Source organism: Netta rufina, assembly GCF_964035555.1.
Source record: "Netta rufina genome assembly, chromosome: 13".
Taxonomy (NCBI): Eukaryota; Metazoa; Chordata; class Aves; order Anseriformes; family Anatidae; genus Netta; species Netta rufina.
Window position 1 is genome coordinate 11,694,526 of NC_140136.1, and position 18,057 is coordinate 11,712,582.

General features: G+C 47.3%; 1 protein-coding gene across 3 annotated transcripts in view; it reads right to left on the bottom strand.

The window, feature by feature from the left end:
* Window positions 1-668: 668 nt before the first annotated feature.
* RANBP10 (RAN binding protein 10) overlaps window positions 669-18,057 on the bottom strand; it is a 77,345-nt gene continuing 59,956 nt past the window's right edge. For 2 of the 3 annotated variants that reach the window (XM_084294482.1, XM_084294480.1), the window contains exons 8-14: window positions 15,653-15,761; window positions 14,174-14,322; window positions 12,899-13,094; window positions 11,506-11,630; window positions 10,471-10,616; window positions 9,868-9,979; window positions 669-7,933 (exon numbers count right to left, since the gene is read on the bottom strand). In XM_084294482.1, the coding sequence (XP_084150608.1) occupies window positions 7,803-7,933; window positions 9,868-9,979; window positions 10,471-10,616; window positions 11,506-11,630; window positions 12,899-13,094; window positions 14,174-14,322; window positions 15,653-15,761 (968 nt within the window). In that variant the 3' untranslated portion in view covers window positions 669-7,802. The remainder of the gene's footprint in view (window positions 7,934-9,867; window positions 9,980-10,470; window positions 10,617-11,505; window positions 11,631-12,898; window positions 13,095-14,173; window positions 14,323-15,652; window positions 15,762-18,057) is intronic. The other variant, XM_084294481.1, reaches the window with a different exon arrangement.

Here is an 18,057-nt window from a genome sequence, read left to right on the forward strand (position 1 = left end):
AGGGCAGGCATCTAATCACAATAATTTTGACCTGCAAAAAGAGCTGCGTAGCTCTTTCCGAGATGTGAAAACGTTGATGAAGGTCAGCAGGTATCTAAGGAAGATTACAGGGCTGACACATCGCACCCCCTATGAGAAAGACGGCAATGAATGTGTGGGATCTCTAGACCCCTTTCAGTAACTGTGCTGGCCTTTGCTTACCTGGCCACGTACTGACACGTTCCTTATATCCTAATGCCCCATCCCTCCTCCCTCTGCATGGTTATCACATGAGGAAACAGATATTGCACCCATGCAGCGGTCCCTCACCAGGAAGAGGTATCAAATCTGGGTAGGACTTACCTGAAAGTCCTAGTGGCAACTGCTCGCTGCCCTTGAATGCACGTGAGGGGCAGCCGTGCCTGAGCTAAGAGCCTCCTGTGACTGCAAGGGACCTGCGTAATGACGAACACACCTTCCTGCTGCCGTCTGCTCACCTCTGGAGAGGTGAGAAAAGGGAAGGAAGGAGGCAGGACCCCACTGCCTTATCCCCACTGTGCTGCCCATGACAGCTCCCCTCCGGCAGGGCCGGACCCCAGCTGGGCTTGGCCGCTTGTCCCCATCAGCACAGCTCCAGGTGCCCAAAACGCAAGCAGAGACTCACAAAGCACACGGCTCCACGCTAGCTCTTGCACATGGATGTGTATTTTAATAAAAATAATTCTGTCAATATACAGCAGAACGTTGATTTCTTTACCATATTTCCAGTATATTTTCATAGGCTTTTTTTTTTTTTTCTCAGTTAAAATCCCCCCTCCCCCTTTGAAGTTTTCATGCGAAGCATCAGATAACTTAATTCACAAATACTAAGCTTAGACTGAACCAATGTGCACAATTTGTGTAATGTCCATTTAGCTGATGGTGTACCAACGAGGAGGAAAACCCCCCTCAAAAGGCGATGAAAAGTCTGGAGCGGCAGAGGGAGATCTGCTCTGTCGCAGCCCAATTGCGGCTTTTCGTCCAGGGCTGATGGGAAGCCTGCACAGACCTCATTCCCCACGCTCCAGCTGAGCATTTCATACCTGAGTTTTGAGCAACCAGCAGAAGAAAGTTAACTGTGTCACGGGCAGGTCCTTGGGCTTGCACCGCTGAATGGCCTGGATCGCGTGCAGGAGCTTCGGGTGCCGGCAGCCTCCTCCTGCCCCCCTGGCTGGAGAGCCACAAAGAGTGCGCACAGGTGGGACCGAGAGAGAAAATCCCAATCGAATGCCTGTGCAGAGTACTTAGTCTGAAAAAGTCACCACACTTCTATGTTTAAAATTTTCTGAAAAATCCTGATTATCCCCAGAGCCGCTGTTGCTTCTCCTTCTCAATGCCTGAACCTCTGAGAAGCCCGGCATGCAGGAGCCCCCCGTGCTTCTTCAGAGAGGAAGGAAGCAGCTAAAGCCCTCCTGAGCAGAGGGGTCTGGATAGCAGAGCACGTTCCTGGACACAAGTGGAGCGAGCAGAGAAAAGGTGTCTGCCTAGTCAGGGCAAGTTCACCAAGGAGCATGACCTCCAGGAATGTTTCTGCAGGACCGTGAGTGTAAACCCCACACAGGGCCCTTCTTGTGAGCTGGAAATGGTTATGCCTCCCTCCTGGAAATAAAATGGTTGTCAGGAAGATAAGGGGCAGGCGCTCTTCAAGCCTGGAGGAGCTCTCGGTTTGTTGGGCATCACTACAGCTGAAGGCTGCAGGCTCTGAATATCGTGTGTGGGATGCAGGGAGAGTGACACACACACAATATTCACTCACCCACCACCTCTTTTTGCAGGGAGGGATAGTGGAGAGCAGTCAGTGCTTCCTCTGGAGGAGGCCTCCAGGCTCTCAGCTTCTCCCTTTTCCCCGAATCTGCTGTAACTCCCCACTTCCCCCACACCCCCTCCACCAACACTTCCTCCAGCTCTGTGACCTACGCAGCCGGTGGGGCGTTGCTCACAAAGTTCTGGCTCTCAGAGCTGCAGGCCTGCAGACTGCCGCTCGATCTGGAGCAGCAGAAGGGTCTCAGCAGCACACAGCACGTGTCCACTCCCTCCCCTCACACCTTTCTGCAGAAGCAGCTAGGGACAGAGGTGTGCAGCTGGAGTCCCAACACCAGCTTTCTCTAGGTCACTACACCCCTCAGGATCCACCACTGAAGCTGCTCTTAACTTGGGCACGGTTTTAAGGAAATTGCTCCTCCTGCAAATGGGACACCAGGGCAGACCACGACCACCTTTTCAGGAACAGGTTCCTTCTCCCATCAGTGCTGGGCGGTCTCTCCCAGGTGAGGCTGTCCCAGTCCTGTGTACACACAACTACACCAGATAACAAAGGTGCTACGGGTCAACTCTACCTCTCAGGAGGGAATTGCTGGTCTGAAACTGGCCTTGGCTGGCCCCAAAAAGCTTCAGGACAACCGTGACCAGCTCCATGAGGCTTCACGGTGTGCAGGATTGAAGCGGGAGGGACCTCTCTGCCTGCTGCCCCACAGAGACTGCGCACTGCTGCTCCATGGAAAGAACCTCCCAGCAGTGTTTTGTGCACTCATGGCGTTCACACGTGGTTATATGGCCTGGCCACCACAGCCAGCCTTCTCAGTCAACCCCTTGATGGCAGAGGAAATTCTGAAAGTTGTGTTTAAGCAATGTGTTACACGGCTATTAAGAGAGGTAACAAAGCACAGCAGCATCGCAGCAATCCAACAAGGTTTGCTCTGCTGGACAAGGAGATAATTCATTGTGCCTGATGCCTAACGAGGAAAATGATCAGTCCCATCCCCACAGTTAGTTAACCCAGCTTTCCTTGCTCCAGTTGTTCAAGGGAGTTTTCAAGAACAAAGCTTTCTCAAGAATGATAAGGAGGTCTTCATAAGACTGTGACACATCAGGGCACGGCCTGAGGTCAGGCAGAGATGTCACTGTTAAAACAAAAATAAACAAAAACTCCCAGAAGGAATAACCAGGCAGATGGGAAAAAACTAAGTGTACACAACCACAAGATGCAATACTCCCGGGCCAATTTTCCATGCCAAAGACGGCATCTCCTGGAGTCCAGATCATCAGCAGCACAGTGAGCACAACCAGGAGGCTGGAAATAGCACCACGTATCCCAAAGCAGTGAGCTGGAGTGCTGGCACACACAGAAGGGCTGGAGGGGCCACAGGACAGCTGCCCCCCTCTAGCTGGATGCTGCTTACCCAGTGGTTCATTCTGGAAGTCCCTCTCCATTCTGCCGGCCACATGCAGTGGCTCAGTTTCTAACCAGACCCCAAAAGAACAGCAGAAGTGCTACGGGCAGTCCAACTCCAGGCTGAAGGGAGCACCGAACACTGCAGGTATCACCTTGACGTTAATACAGGTGGAAGAATACTGTGAATCTGAGAAGCAAAGGGGCAAGAAGGGAGATCTGGTAGCAGTAACAAGTTTTCCCACAACAAGCTGGCCCTAAGAGCACATCTCAGGATACGCAGGGGACAGAGCGCTGCCCTCCCTGCCCACAGGAGAGCTCACTGAACCCTGTAAGCGCTGAGTTCCCAGGACACTGTTCTCAAAGGCAAGACTTTGTTCTCAAAAACAAAGCTCACGATGTGCAGGGCTGCAGTTCAGCACCCATGGAAAGCAGATTTTCACTTGGTCACTGTGAAGTTATTCTTCTGAAAGGCTCTTGTCTGCCAGCCCACAGGTTGAGGCTCTGTGGTGGTGACTGCACTGACCAGCTGAGGCATGAAGTTCTCTGAGTGTGCAGAGATGGCAGAGTTGGAAAAGTTGTTTGAGCTGCAGCGTTTCACATGCCCTGGGAAGGAAACCACAGCTAGAAAGCCTCTCCTGTGGCTGCATGGATAGAAATGTTTCCTGAACTGTGAGTAGCCTGTGGCTGTAGCATGGAAACCTCTCTTCTAGGATCTGAAGGCAGCTCAGCAGAGCAAGCTACATGGCAACCTCATGTGGTGAAGGTCCTGCATCCGATGCCATCAGCATCATAACACAGGGGCACAGCTGAGACCTTGTCAGCCTCACCAAGAAATGGGAAGGCAGCAGTTTCTCCTAGCAGCTACACAATCATTTGTGTGGCCTTACTGAAGGCCTCTTGAGAGAAGTGACACTGTGAGGGACTGCCCAAATAAAGCACAGCCTCAGCTGGGGTGCTCTTAAGGCCTCTCTCACTTATTCATCTGTTTCTGAGCAAAACATGGAGGCACTTGAAATAAATCCCAAACTCCTTTTATAAAAGAACATTTAAACTGTGTGAAGCCTCTGGTTACACTGTACGCGTGCTCAAAATTAAAGACCTTAATTCACTTTAGTTCTGTTCCTTTTTTAAAGTGACCGCAACAATTCAAATCAATCTCATCGATATCGTAGCAAGGTTCCAAAATACAAATCATCAAGGAATAGCCAGGAAAACTCAAAGACCAGGAGGCTTTTAAAAATAACCTGGGAAAACCAAATCAGAAATCTCACCTAGGAAACAATGGTAGGTTCGAGCCTACACCTACACGTTCCCCAACACTGCATACACATTCATCTTGCCCACAGTGATTCATAATCACAGTAGTCAGAACCTAAGCACAACAAGCAGAATCCACTAGTGACGCTGCAAGAAAACCTGAAATCAAAAAACCAAATAACAGAACACGTCATAGCAGAAAAGCCTCTGAACTTCCCAAAAAACAGAAGCAGGACTCCGGATGCAAGAGCTCACCAGAAGCTGGCCGCAGCAACGTGTGTTGGTTACAGTTGTGAGGCCAATTAAAAATTGGATCAAGTAGAAAGGGGAAAAACAACTCAACCTAGCACTGCTGCTTTGAGTGCAAGAAGTGAAAAGCGTCACTGCTCTCCAGACTGCAGGGATCTACTGCCACTATACGATGCACAGCATCAGTGGCAGAAAGAGTGACTCAGCCCTGCTACATGCAATTAACATAATTAAGAATGTGGCCTCTCAGCACTAACCTTGACACAACAGCAGGATGGTTTCTACCACTGGAACAGTCTCCATGAAAAGCCAGAAAGACCATCTCATCACATTTCTCTTGGCACCAGAATAAGCAGGTATTTCGGAGCATCTCTTGGTTCTTTGCAGTGAAAGGGGATAGAAAATGAAAAAATGCTCTAGGAGTCAGCACAGCTTTGCTGAGAGACCAAGGAGGACATTAATGTGATACACAGCAAAGAGACTTTGCTTAAAGGAACCACAAATTACAACAAAAAGAAGGAACGGAAAATTTAAGAGAGATAAAGATGGCCTCATTAGCATAAATTAAAGGAAGTCTGACTACAGCCAGACAGCAACAAGTTAAATGATAACCAACAGCACAGGAAGCAGCCAAATGTGAAAGGCAAAGCCAGTTAAGTGCAGTATGTGCAACCTCAGTACCCGCAATCAGCCTGCCAGTGTGCCCTAAGCCTGGGTCTGAGAAATGGAGAGCCTGCAGAAGAATCTCTCACCGGGACAAGTTCACTGCCTCAGTTTCAGCAAGAGCACTGGGGCACGACGGGCTGGGTGAGGCACCACGCGCAGGTCGAGCATCCAACACTCCAGGAAGGAAGCCTGCCCACTGAGTTGGAGTGTCTGAGCAACTGAAGCAACGTAAGGACTGTAGGTTGGGATAATATCCACCATGAGCTGACTAGGAAAGGTGAAAATAAATTGGTAAGTTTTCAGGCACATGAGCTCTTCTGAACTTAAACAGAAGCCCCAGATTTCCATGTTGAATTATTTTGCTTACTACCTACTTCTACTTATTTAGAAGTATGGCTTCAGTTCTCAGAGTTCCCTCAAGCTTTTTTTCAATGAGTTGATCTAATAAAAATATATCCCCCATCTACAAATGTCACGTTACCTGTTTTCGTAGACCATCATGGCACTAGCACTGCCTCTACACACTGTATACCTTCACCAAAAGGTAGTGACAGGCATTTCCAGCCACCTCCAACACCACCTGCACATACACAGCCACAGCCATTTGCCTTCAGCACTGCCACAAACAATCTTACTCTGCATGCTTGCCTCCCTGCTCTGCCTTGATTTCAAACTTTGCATTCCAGCTGTAAATCAAGTCTGCAAATGCAGCAAAAGTTTAATAAGCTCCAGGCTACAGCACTGAGTTCACACACAATCTTTCTTTCTTAGATGCTCTCTTGCTGCTTGAAGCTCTGGCACAGGCTAACTACCATTTTAAAGGCAAACCTCAACACAATCTATTTATTTTACTTTGAGCCTTCCAGAAAAATAAAATAAAATAAAATCAAGAACAGCAGTAAAATACGTTGGGTACGAGCTCCCCTGGGCTCTTGTCACAGCTACAGACCTTAAATTCATTTGGTGCAGAATCACAATTCCTCCTGTGCAGCCAGAGTGGAACAGAAGCCTCCTAATGGTATACACTAGAGGAGGATGCAAAGCCTGCATCCTGCTACACAGCCTCGCCAGCTCAAACTACACGCTCACAAACACAGACTGATGGTTTGAATTCCAAAAGCTTAGGACTTGAGTCCTTGGACCACAGCAGTCATTACCATGTCCATCCTACCTGGAGGTTACTCACCCACAGATCCTTGCTGGTCACTTTTGGATGTGAAACTCAAGTCATTTTCGTAACAATCCTCCAAAGAAACATTGCTGCTTCCTTCTTAATGTCTCAGACCATACAAACCTAGCACTGGCGCTAACCCACAACCTGGTCTGGGCATTTGAAGCCTGCAGGACGAGCACAGTTCAAACTAGTGTTCTTAAGACTCTTCTAAAATGTAGTGATTCTTGTTTAGATCAGTGTCATGGGGGATCAGTAAATACTATTTTATCGAGTCTTGGTGACAGAGCCCTCCTGTATGGAGAAAAATGGGGATTTGTGACGTAACACACAAGCCAACAGCCCAACTGAGCAGCAACCACAACTTTTTCTTACTATGATCTACTTCTACCATGACACTGGTAGATGATTCCGTATTAGTCAGTCCTGTCCCCCTAGCCACTGTGAGAGATAGATGTACCCACTTCTTGAGGACAAGAATGCTTCTACACTGCAGCAGCTAACTCAGGCAATGTCAAGTCTTCTCTTCTCACTCACAAAGACAAGCACTTGAGAGCCCTGTGCTCTTACAGAGGCATATACCAGTAAAAACCAAGCTCCTCCAATTCCCGTCATTACCACTTGACGGGACATACCTCACCAGGTCTCCTGCGGGGATGTATGATGTGTATGGCTGGGCCCAAGTCTCTGGGCAATAAATACATCAATGACTTTGTGGAGGTGGAAGAGACCTTTTTAATAAACAGGATTCAAATAAAATTAAAAAAGAAAAATCCCTCTGAACTGCCACTGTGAGAAGAGTTCAGGTAACTAGCACAGAAGATGATGCTGCATGTGCACAGATGGAGGGAGGAGGGAAGAAAAGAACAAGCTGTCACCAACTTCATGAGCTTCCTCTGTAAATCAGCAGAAACCAGCTCAGCAAAACTCTCCAGATAAAATACTGATGGATCCATGAGAAACAATCAAATCAAAATATAGAGAAATCCCTACGTTGGAAGGCGCTACATTAGAATAACCAGCAAAATACTGAGCGCCGCCAGAGCCGCAGCAATGGCAGGGAGACAAGAAAGATCTGCCAGTCACTCCTGGGGGCAGGAATGGCCACGTAGTGAGGGACTAACTCAATCCTTTCACAGGCAGTGTGTGTGTGCTAGAGGGGGTGTTGGTGGCAGGGACGTCAGGCTATAGACGAGGTGGTGCTGTAGTGGCAGCAACGGAGGGTGAAGGGCAGCACTCAACGATGTCAACTCCATCTTGCTCTGGTGGCTAGTGCAAATAGTCGTCTACTCTGGCAAAGGAACAGGAGCCCAAGCCCACGCGAGCCATGAGCCGCAAACACTCCGAGGCCTGGCCCAGGGCAAGCATCAGTGGGGGCTGCTTTGGCAGGTTCTGAGATTCTGTGGGGGCAAAAAGAGAAATCTGTTTAGAAGAGGCATCTTAGCTGCACGCTGGCTCACCTGCACTCAGGTCCCCCTATGTCCCAGCTGAACACCAAGCCGAGCAAACCTGGCAGAAGATGGTAGCTCTGGCAAGAAGTTACTGCTGAGTAATGCTGGCTCTGCACCACTGCTCCTGTGCATAACCCACAGGCCTGCCCATGCATGACACGTCCCACCTTGGGGACACAGCTCAAAAGGGCCTTTTAGAAAGCGCTGCTTTTCAGAAAGTGCTGCTTTCTAAAGGTGACCACAGCAAGAAAAAGGCAGTGTAGCTCCTGCTGCCTCAGTGCCTGCCAAAAAAAACCCTCAAAGCCAAAAAAACAGAGCACAGAAAAATAAGGAAAGGCAGGAGAAGTTAGCCCGAAGGGAGAGGCAACTGCTCCCTCTCCCACTTGTGCAAGTCTACACAGTAATGTAGAAAAAAAAGCTGATACACACTCAGTCACTGGTCACCACCTCTCCACTTTTCAACATCATGTTTGCTAGGTCTGCGTCAGGGAACCCAGAGCTGCTCTAGTCAAGGTACGTGTCTTGTGAGCTGTGTGACGAAGCACTTCCAGACAGCATCTTTCATTTCTCACTGCTGACATCCCTCAGCAACTTGTGTAGGCTTCTCAAGCAGTGGTCAAACAGTGGCTGGAACTCAGCCATTCTGCTGGACACCTGGCCATGCTGACCGTCAGGGGAAGGGACTCTTCTGAATTGTAGAACTTCTGTTCCTTTACTCAGACAAAACAGGAGTTTGCTCATCAAACTGTTCCTTCCCCCAGAAGATAAGTTCTAAATCTCCTTCTGGGGCACTAAATGTCATGTGCACAGACCCAATAGGAGAGATGCCTGGGCACAGTGATCTGGAGTCTGCACAGGAGCCAGTCTCCTCTCTGTCTCAGAGAGGCTGCCCAGTGGACTGCATGTGGTCAGCTGGACTGATCTAACCAAGACAGAAGAGCATCCTCTGAAATTATCTGAGCAATGGCACAGCACATGCAGGATTCAGTGACAGGATCAAGGGGCCTGCCTAGAGTGAAACAATCCCTTTCTTGAAGACTGGTGGCAGGTTATAACCTTATTATCCCTATACTCATTACTCCAGCAGGGGAGCAAAACTCATCAGAAAAAGGGGAGCTGTCTTGATAGCTGTACAAAACCAACGTATAACCTACAGACCCCGCATAGAGCAGGTCTTCACCAGTAGGACAGCCCTGATTCCAACACTGGACACCAGGCTCTCTGGGCTCCAACAAGCACACCACATGATGGGAACATGCAGAGGCATACGCTTGTAGGGAAGACAAACCCTGGCTGCATTTAACTGTGAGTATTCAGCATGACCTCAAAGCTAAGAGGAATTTATGGCCCTCTGTGCTTTAGAGCCAACACTATGGGAACCTGCTTTGCTTACAAGCTGCTGCAACAGAGTAACTGCATTCCCTACCAGAAAGCAGCTTGATGCCAGATCAAAATTCTGGCAAACAGAATATTCTCTGAACAGAAGGTTCTCCCAAACAACATGGAAAACAGCCTTGCTAACATCAGCAAACTGATTCAGGTGGGTTCAGAACAAGAAGGAAGAGGGGCAGGGAAACACATCAGAGAGATGCTGGCTTCCTCAGAAAGCTGGTGAGGAAAATCCTTAAGAGAATTCTCAGAAGCAGCACTGACGAAGATCCAAGGGAGCCAAATAAAGATCAGATCAGAGGCATCCATTTTATGCAGGCTTCACTCCTACCTCCCTTCCTGTAACTCTTCCCTTTCAGCAACAGAAAGAGAGGCAAAGGCTAAAGATAAGTACTTCCAAACTTTTCCTAACACTCACAGGCTGCCTGCCACAGGACAGTGCCCGAGAACAGGTATGTCCAGTGGGTAGCACTCACATAGGAACCAGGCCTTACCCAATATAGCACTATTAAGAGCAGCACAAACAGGTTCCCTCTGGATTGGGTCCAGCTGTTGACCAACAGGGCAGTTCCAAGGGTCTGAGTAAGCTAACAAGCTAAATGCGTCCTGTGTGAGAGAACAGAAAGGCACAGTGAGTTCATGCATGGCTGCAAATACACAGGAATGCCACCAAGTCTGTCAGCCAGGGCACCTCCTGCCATCGCCAATGTGACAGGTGCCTACCTCCTGAAAAAAAAATGGCCCTTTTCTTCTTGGCCACAAGGGACCACACTGGGCCATCAAGATAGCAGACTAAAGAGGGTGCTGTCTCCACCTGGCAGGGGAGCCAGCACATGAAGGCAGACAGAGTGCCACCTAGAGAGAAGAGCATGCAGTTGCCCCTAGAAGGCAGGCAGGAGCTTTATTTCCTCTCTCTTGTGCTGAAAACTGGGTCTACGTGCTCTATGTTCACTGAGTTTCATCCTCTGATCCCCAAGCAGGCCCCCTCTTCCTCACCAGGTGCAGATGTGGTGGCCACCCAGAGCTCTGCAAGAAAACCCACAGCTCCAGTCCTGGCCCAGAAAACTGCAGTGAGGCAGCATAAAGCCCGGGCTTACCTGAAGCATCTTTTTGTGCATTGTGTTCTTGCCATATTCTCTGCAAAGCTGCTCACTCAGCATCTGCAGCTCCCGCCCAAACTGGATCATTCGCTCCGTAGCAGCATGGTTCCCTCCGCAGAGCTGCCTCTGGGAGCAGCTGTCTTCTAGGGGAAAGGCAGGGGAGAAGGAACAATTGTCACTCATTCCACACCATTGCTCACAGTGTGTCATGCAACCCTTTCTTAGCCACGAACTCCTTTCCCTTCTGGAGCAGGTAGGTGCTCCCCGCTCAAAGTTTATGCAAGTAGCAGCTTTTTCTGAACCCTACACTATAAATAGCAGATGGTCATGTTTTTCTTTAATTCTATTATTTTAATGGTTGAGGACTATCTACAAATCAAGGCTTCTAATAAAATCATGGGAACTTGGAACTCCAGCTGCGTTACCCTTTCATGTGTGCAATGGAGTGCATGTACCGCAAAAAAAAAAAAAAAACTGGTCTAGCAAACCCTGCACTCAGAAAACTTTTAGTCAGCAATACCAACACCAACTTCCCAATACTAGGTGGCCACAAGGCCCACTATAGCTGGAGGAATTCCCACTTTCAGAGGTAGTGTAGCTCATTTATCCTCTCCTTCCCGGCTGGAGCACCCACAAACAAGATAGTTACAGCTGACCATACTGTGCTGGTCCACTTTGCAGCTGGGAATCAGACAGCCTTCCACAGCTCGGTTCATTTCCTCAGCTGGTAGAAGTGCCAGGACTTTTCTGAGCTGGAATTCGTGACCAGTGCTGAACAAACCTTTGAATCCTATTGCTTTCCCTGATCCACAACATCACCAGCACTGCTGTGAGATTATGAAAAGTCAAACCTAGTTTCAGTTCCAAGACAGATTAATTTTCCTTGTGAAATAGGTATATTGAGAACTTCATTCACTGGGGCTGGGAAAGAAACCCAAAAGTACACGTTTTTCCCCCACAGTCCAATCACAACTTTAACTCTTGATACCGGCTCTTTCTATTTCCCATCACCCCTCCTGCCTGAGGCCCTACCCATGCTGGATTCATCCGTCTGCAGGATCTCTTCATGTTTGTAGGTGCCGTTCATTATCCTGGTGGATGAATTTTCCAGGACTCCATTGGGGTAGTGCTCAGCCTCCATTTCCATCTCGCTGTCACTGAGGTGAAAGGGGGAAAGAAAGGCCAGATGTCTAAATTAGGGAAGAAATGAAGAGCTCAGATGACAAATGATGCCCAGCAAAGGCCAGTAAACCAGGATAGGTGTCGGATAAACTCCAGGAAGCAAGATGGTGTAATTCAGTGTAGCAAAAATTATTTCTAGCTTCTGAAGACAACTTATGAAACAGGCTTCTGTTCTGCTTGTGCTTGTCATAATTCCAGGTGCAGAGCGCTCATCACTTTCACTGCAAGAAGCAGTCACCTCTGGACACTGAACAGCAGCCAGACAACAGAGAACATACCAAACAGGAGGAAAATCTTAGCTGTGGTAAGCCATCATCCCTTCTGACAAGTGCAGTACAGAAAACACAAGGGCTTTAGGTTTAAATGTTCAAGACAGCAGTCTGAATAAGACTGTTGATTAACTCAGAAAAATGAAATGATGAGAAAATCATGCTGGGCTTTTTTTTTTTTTTTTTTTTTTTTCCGAAAATTGCTCGGCACAGTACTCAAGACAAATGCCAGCTGCAATTAGCAAGGAATTCTATTAATCACAGTGATATTCCTCTGCTCCAGAAGGGCCACAGACAGCCCTGTAACACCAACCTGCAAAGTGAGCCCAAAGGAAGCTCAGTTCTCACCGCTGCTCAATATACTCCACATTCCAGTAAATGAAGCAGTAGCTATTCCCTGCTCTCCTGGACTGCCTACGGCTTCTCAGAGAAGTGAAGTTTTATAAGTCTGGCCTGCTGTCACAAGTGTGAAACAAATTGCTTTTGATTCAGGGGCATATCTCAAAGGACAACAAATTGGGCAACAGGTAGAGGTAGACCAAGAAAAATACTCGAGGGCAGCATACCAACCCAGTAATCACTTGGGCTGCTGCCTCACCTACGAAAGGGCAGGCAAACTTCATATCAAGGGTAATTCACTGGCTGAGGCAGCTGAACCCAAGAAAGGCCCAGTGGGAGAGCTTCTATGCAAACTATCACGTTGGGCTCTGACGGCATCAGTTTAAAGGGACAAACTGATGTTTAAAACAAGACCATTCTTATATTCCTCATGAGATAAGCCTCCAAACCTGAGCTAGAACGGGGAACTGGGATAGGCTTATGTCTGCTGGGAACAGTAGTGACCTTGTAGATAAGAAGAGTTCCTCTGTTTTTTAGAAGAGCAGGGCAGATGCTCTTCTGGCTCTCAGAAAGAACACTGAGCCCCCTCCCACCATCTCACCCTCCACAGGGATCTATAAAGAAAAAAAATATACCTGGTTTCTTGGTTACTTGTACTACTGTGCTGCTGAGATTTGGTAGAATCTGTAGAATTGGACTCAGAGTAGTTCACAGATGAGGGGGAGGAGGAGGAAGAAGATGAAGATGATGAACTCAGTGTTGGGTATTTACTGTGGCTCTGTTTGCTCTTTGTGGACATGACTCCATTGCTACAGGTTGGACTATCTGCTCCTGAAAGTTAAGAAGGAAGGGAGAAATGAGACCAGACTGACAATGACACTCTCTTGTGAAGTTAACCATTAGTAAGAGAAGCAGATCCCAAATGAAGGAAGCAAAGTAAGACTGAAGATATAGATCTCTGAGACTGTTCAGAGAAACATACCTAGCACTTCTCACAACATGAAACAGAAAAGCAAGGATATTGGCTTGGGAAGGTGCACGACAGCTTTGAGGAATTCAAGTGATTGTCTTCCTTTCCCTTAAACATTTGCATGTTCACAATTTCTTACATGCAGCAGTGGGAATACCAAAACAAAACATACTACATATAACAACACATATACAAAAAGTATAGATGGCTGTGAGAAGCTCAAGACTCAGTGAAGCAGCCCAAACCGTTTTCACGGGCTCTGCTCCTTGGCTCACTCATCTTCTAAGCCATAGCCAATAATTACCTAGAAAATATATCTCAAAGTGTCCTGGTTTACCTTGTTCTTTCTTCAAATCCTAAAGCTTAATTTCCCAAACTGCAAAAAGTTGATGTTTCTGAGAGCAATTTTTGGAGCTGCAGAACTGTTCCCATCTTACGTGTTTAGAGCTTCCAGGGTACAGACCATGGGAGGAGAAGCACTCATGCAAGGCACCCCCCTAGCTTTTTGCTAAATTGGCTAGAACCGTGTATCTTATGCCCAGTCTGTGGAGATTTTCTGCAGTCTGAAGGGCCCCTGTTGGAAAGCAATTATTTTGCACACTTCAGGGTACAGAAAATGGGCTTTATTTTCCAGAATCTCCTCTTACAGTTTTGTCTGTAAAACTGAGCCACACGATGGCTCCACTAGAAGGCCACCTTTAAAAGCTTTTGTTCTAAAAAGAAAAAAGACTCTGCACATAATAGTCTGTGGAAAACAGCTCACACAAAACCAATTTCTTAACAGTACAGAGACACCTACCAAATCAGTATGTCATCTCAGCTGGTTCTCAGAAAAGAAAAGGAGCATTTCATAGAACAGGAAGCAGTAGGTAAGGTAATATACAGCAGTTCACCTTTAACATTTGTTCTGCTCACCAGAAGACACAGAAAAAGCACTTACCAGTACTATGAACATGTGAGTTGTTTGATCCATGTCTAGGACTTAAGCTGGGGGACCCTGGGTAACTGTCCTGGGATCTGGGGCTGCGTGCACTGAAACAACGTACTTCACTGTCTGTCCCATTCACCATCTCCACAAACTGCCGACACCTGATTTCATAGGAAGGAAGAAGAAGAAAAGGGTGTGTGACAGCCAGGATGTTCTGCATTGATGTTTCCTTAGTTACTGTCTGCAGAAGTCCTAGAAATTGGACAGGAGTTAAATGTCTCGGCTTTGAAAGAGACGTTTTACTCTTGCTACTCATATTTTGAGTGCTCTGATAACGCTATAGCAAGAAGGAGTTCAGATGCTGCCACTCAGAGCTAATAAACGTTGAGAACCATACAGAGACAGATGAGCAGTATACCAACAGTCAGCCTCTTTTCAGCCCCACACTTAATAGGAAGTAGGGGAGCACTTGTGTCATTGACAAGATGCTCCACCTTGGCTGGCATCAGCAAAGGCAGACAGGAAAAGAAAAAGCATTTCAGCACCAATGGGGCCAGTGGTGCGAGTATGAGTTGCCATAGTATCAGAAGTGAAACACTTCACAGATTCAAAACACGGCACGTTTCTTGCTTGGCAGGATAACCCCAGGCCTTAGATAATATTGCTTCAGTTAACCAAACGTTCCCACACCTCTCCTGCTCTGGACCCAAGAAAATTCATGTGATGGTAAGCCTGCTGTCAGGACACATGGTGGGATAAAGAGTGTTTTCCTTGTTCCAAAAAACAAGTTTACTTCTATTGTGCTAAGAAGAAATTATTCCTTTACAGTGTGGTTTCAGCTCCACCACTTCTGCAGGTACTCCAAAATTAGACTGTGTTTTTTTTAATTCAGGGCAGATACTAAAACTGCCAGCAATAGTCCCCCCACTGCTCCATCAATTTAGAAATTATGGTGTCCAATGGGAAATAGACAGTAAAGGGTAAAAAATGCAGTATCCACAGCGAGGACAGCTCCTAAGTTAGCTTTACTGGGAACTCTGTCCTTACACATCTCAGGAGGCTGGGAAGAGCAATCCTGTACAGCTGGGAGAACTGGGACACATAAGTACTTTTTCCTTTCAGTCTCTACCCCTGATAGCCTCTTCCATCCATGCATCTTTCTAGGAATCTTTGCAGTGACCACCATGTGCTGCAGTGTTGCAAGATCTTCACAGATGGCCTTTACTTATCTTGTGGAGGAGTTTCTAGCAGTCAGCAGGACTAAAATTTTACCCACCTCTGCCTGACCTCATGAGGCAAAGCCATACCAGATCTGAGGAGCAACAAAAGGGCTACGTGCTAAGTCCTCTCCCACCTGCTCCCAAAGGGACCTCAGACAGTTAAGAATTCAGACCGAGGTGTGCAGCCTGACTGGATGGCTGGGCAGCCCCTTTCTTATCTCCTTCAGCTTCACATTTCAGAATTAGGGAGTAGAAAGCTATTCATACTTACTTTAACATGAAGAGCAGGTTGGGGTTATGTTCTAGGAGGCCAGGATAGAGCTGCTGGGTGGCTTCTATAGCCTCTCCCACTCTGCCTGCTAATACTAGCTTCTGTATTCCTGAAAGCAAAAGGAGACCTATTGACACACAGGACAGGCCAACAAGAATGGCCAGAAGAGTTTCCGAGTGAAGTCTCACGTATGCCACACAGCTCCCCGCTACCACCTTGCACAAGGGCTAGGGAGAACTGGGGACCACATTTTATTCGTTACGGATTAGGATGAGGAGAAGTGTGAAAACGAGGGAGAATATCTGTTAGTAGCTCAGAAACACCTGGAGCATCTGAACGATGAAGTGGGTGTGCTGGGGTGGGGTGCTCTGTGACTTTAGTCCTCTAGTCATGGAGCTACGGAATCCTTTAGTCAGCAGCAATGGAAAAGACAGCAGGACACAACAGCTGGATGGGAGCAAGGAGGCTGCTGGGGAAGTAACAGTTTCAGAGGGGAAACCCCTAGGTCGCCCCCGCATTACAACCTCTGTCTGCTTCATGCTTGGAAAATTGCTGTAAGGCTGACCTCCAGACAAGCAAGCTATTCTTAGCAGGTTTGGAGGCTTAAGCCACAGCACAGTACTGCTTCCTTATTATCCCTACCCCCAAGTAAAAGTAACAATACCATCAAAATTGGCTTCCTGCAACTGACCTGGACCTGCAATGAGGACGTGGCACCTGTAAGCTAGCTCCAGCAATCAGGTTTTGGCTAAACTAGACACAGCTCAGCAAGCTGTACATTCCTAAGAGGTACAAAGACACAAGGCAGAAGCCATGTATTATCCCTGTGTGTTCATATCCCACATATGTTCCTTCAGTGGGTCAGAAAACACTACTAGAAGACTTAAGATGCTCGCTGATTCCATCCCAGGATACTCAGGGAACCTACTAATTTACAGAGGTTTGCATTTTATTTTTTTCTAAATGTACTTAAAACTAAAAACACATTGTACTTCCCTCTGCTTTTTCAGGTCTCCTTACAAACAAGAGAGAAGGTTACCAATGCCTGGGAGGTGTTTTGCAAGCACAGGCACTAACAGCAACAGACTGAGATTTTTGCAAATCATGAGCATTATTAATTGAGCTCATTACTAATCCCCGATAACAATTTGAAAGAAGTTCTCTTGGCTCCCATTTTTCAGCACGTATTTGCTTCTTATCCTAGCTGAAAGCTAAAACCAAAGATGTGCTTCTCACACCAACACGTGTTGCACAGTCTCCTTCATTTCATTCTGTTTCTTCTACTTACTTACACGTCATTTTTCATGTCTTGCTACTTTTTGTTGCTCTTATTGCCTTGTTTGGCAGCTTTCACAGATGTCTCTGCCTTTTCTATTTTCTCCTCTTTTTGTTTTCCAGTCTGTGTCTTCCTCACACCTTTTATTTGAGCCCCAACTGCAGAGTTCCGTATTCCTTCCCTCCTGGCTGCCTTGCCACCTGTCCTCAGACAAACCAGACTGCGTTGTCTCACGCATCTCCTGACCATTTAAACACAAACCAGCATGAACCCTGGCTGGGGTGAGAGCTGCATGATGCATGACCTGGAAAACATACAGCCCATCAGCACTACCCATGCAAAGGCACTGATGAGCAGCAGCAGCAGCTATTATTGATTCTGGGCATGAAGCTGAGTACCCAAACCAACCCGAATGCTGGCTAAGCACACGTAATGTATGGAGGGAGAACTACAAAGGGACACGATGCACCTGATGCATAACTGTCACATGAGAAACAGTTCACAAAGGGAAAGGAAATGCATAGGTCAGGGCTTAGCTTGCATTCAACAGGCAGGAGAATGCAGAACACACACCAACATTCTGTGACCCTGCGGTCTGAGCCTGTGAATAGAATGGCTACAAAATAGAAGTATAGCAAGACAAAGCTGCAAGCCTTATTCTGCAGAAACCAAGAGCGCTTACAGCCTTACAAACTGAGAGATGAACCACCCACTGACAGGCACTGGGCATCAGCCACCTCTCTAGGAAGCCTGTTCCAGTGTTCTGAATTTACCTGAATACAAAATGCGCAAAGGGACTGGAAGATTCTGTAACTCCGGGAGTTCTAGTAAAAATAGATTGAAATGTCTGGTCCCTATAACCATGCTAATAAAACTGCCCAGGCTGCAACAGATTGCACTGAAGAACCCAAATCCAAAAGAATCTCCAGTGCACAGTGACTTCTGCTCAGTTAAGGCCTTAGGTAACAAGATTTACTCTCCACCAGTTTGGCCCTACCTCCAAGAAAGCACCTTCTGTCCCCGATATGTAAAGCTGAGAGTCACCTCACCTCTTCTAATCAGGACAGGGTATATTCAGGTATTCATTTTCAACAGTATTGAGGAAAACTAACCAAGTTCATCAGACAAC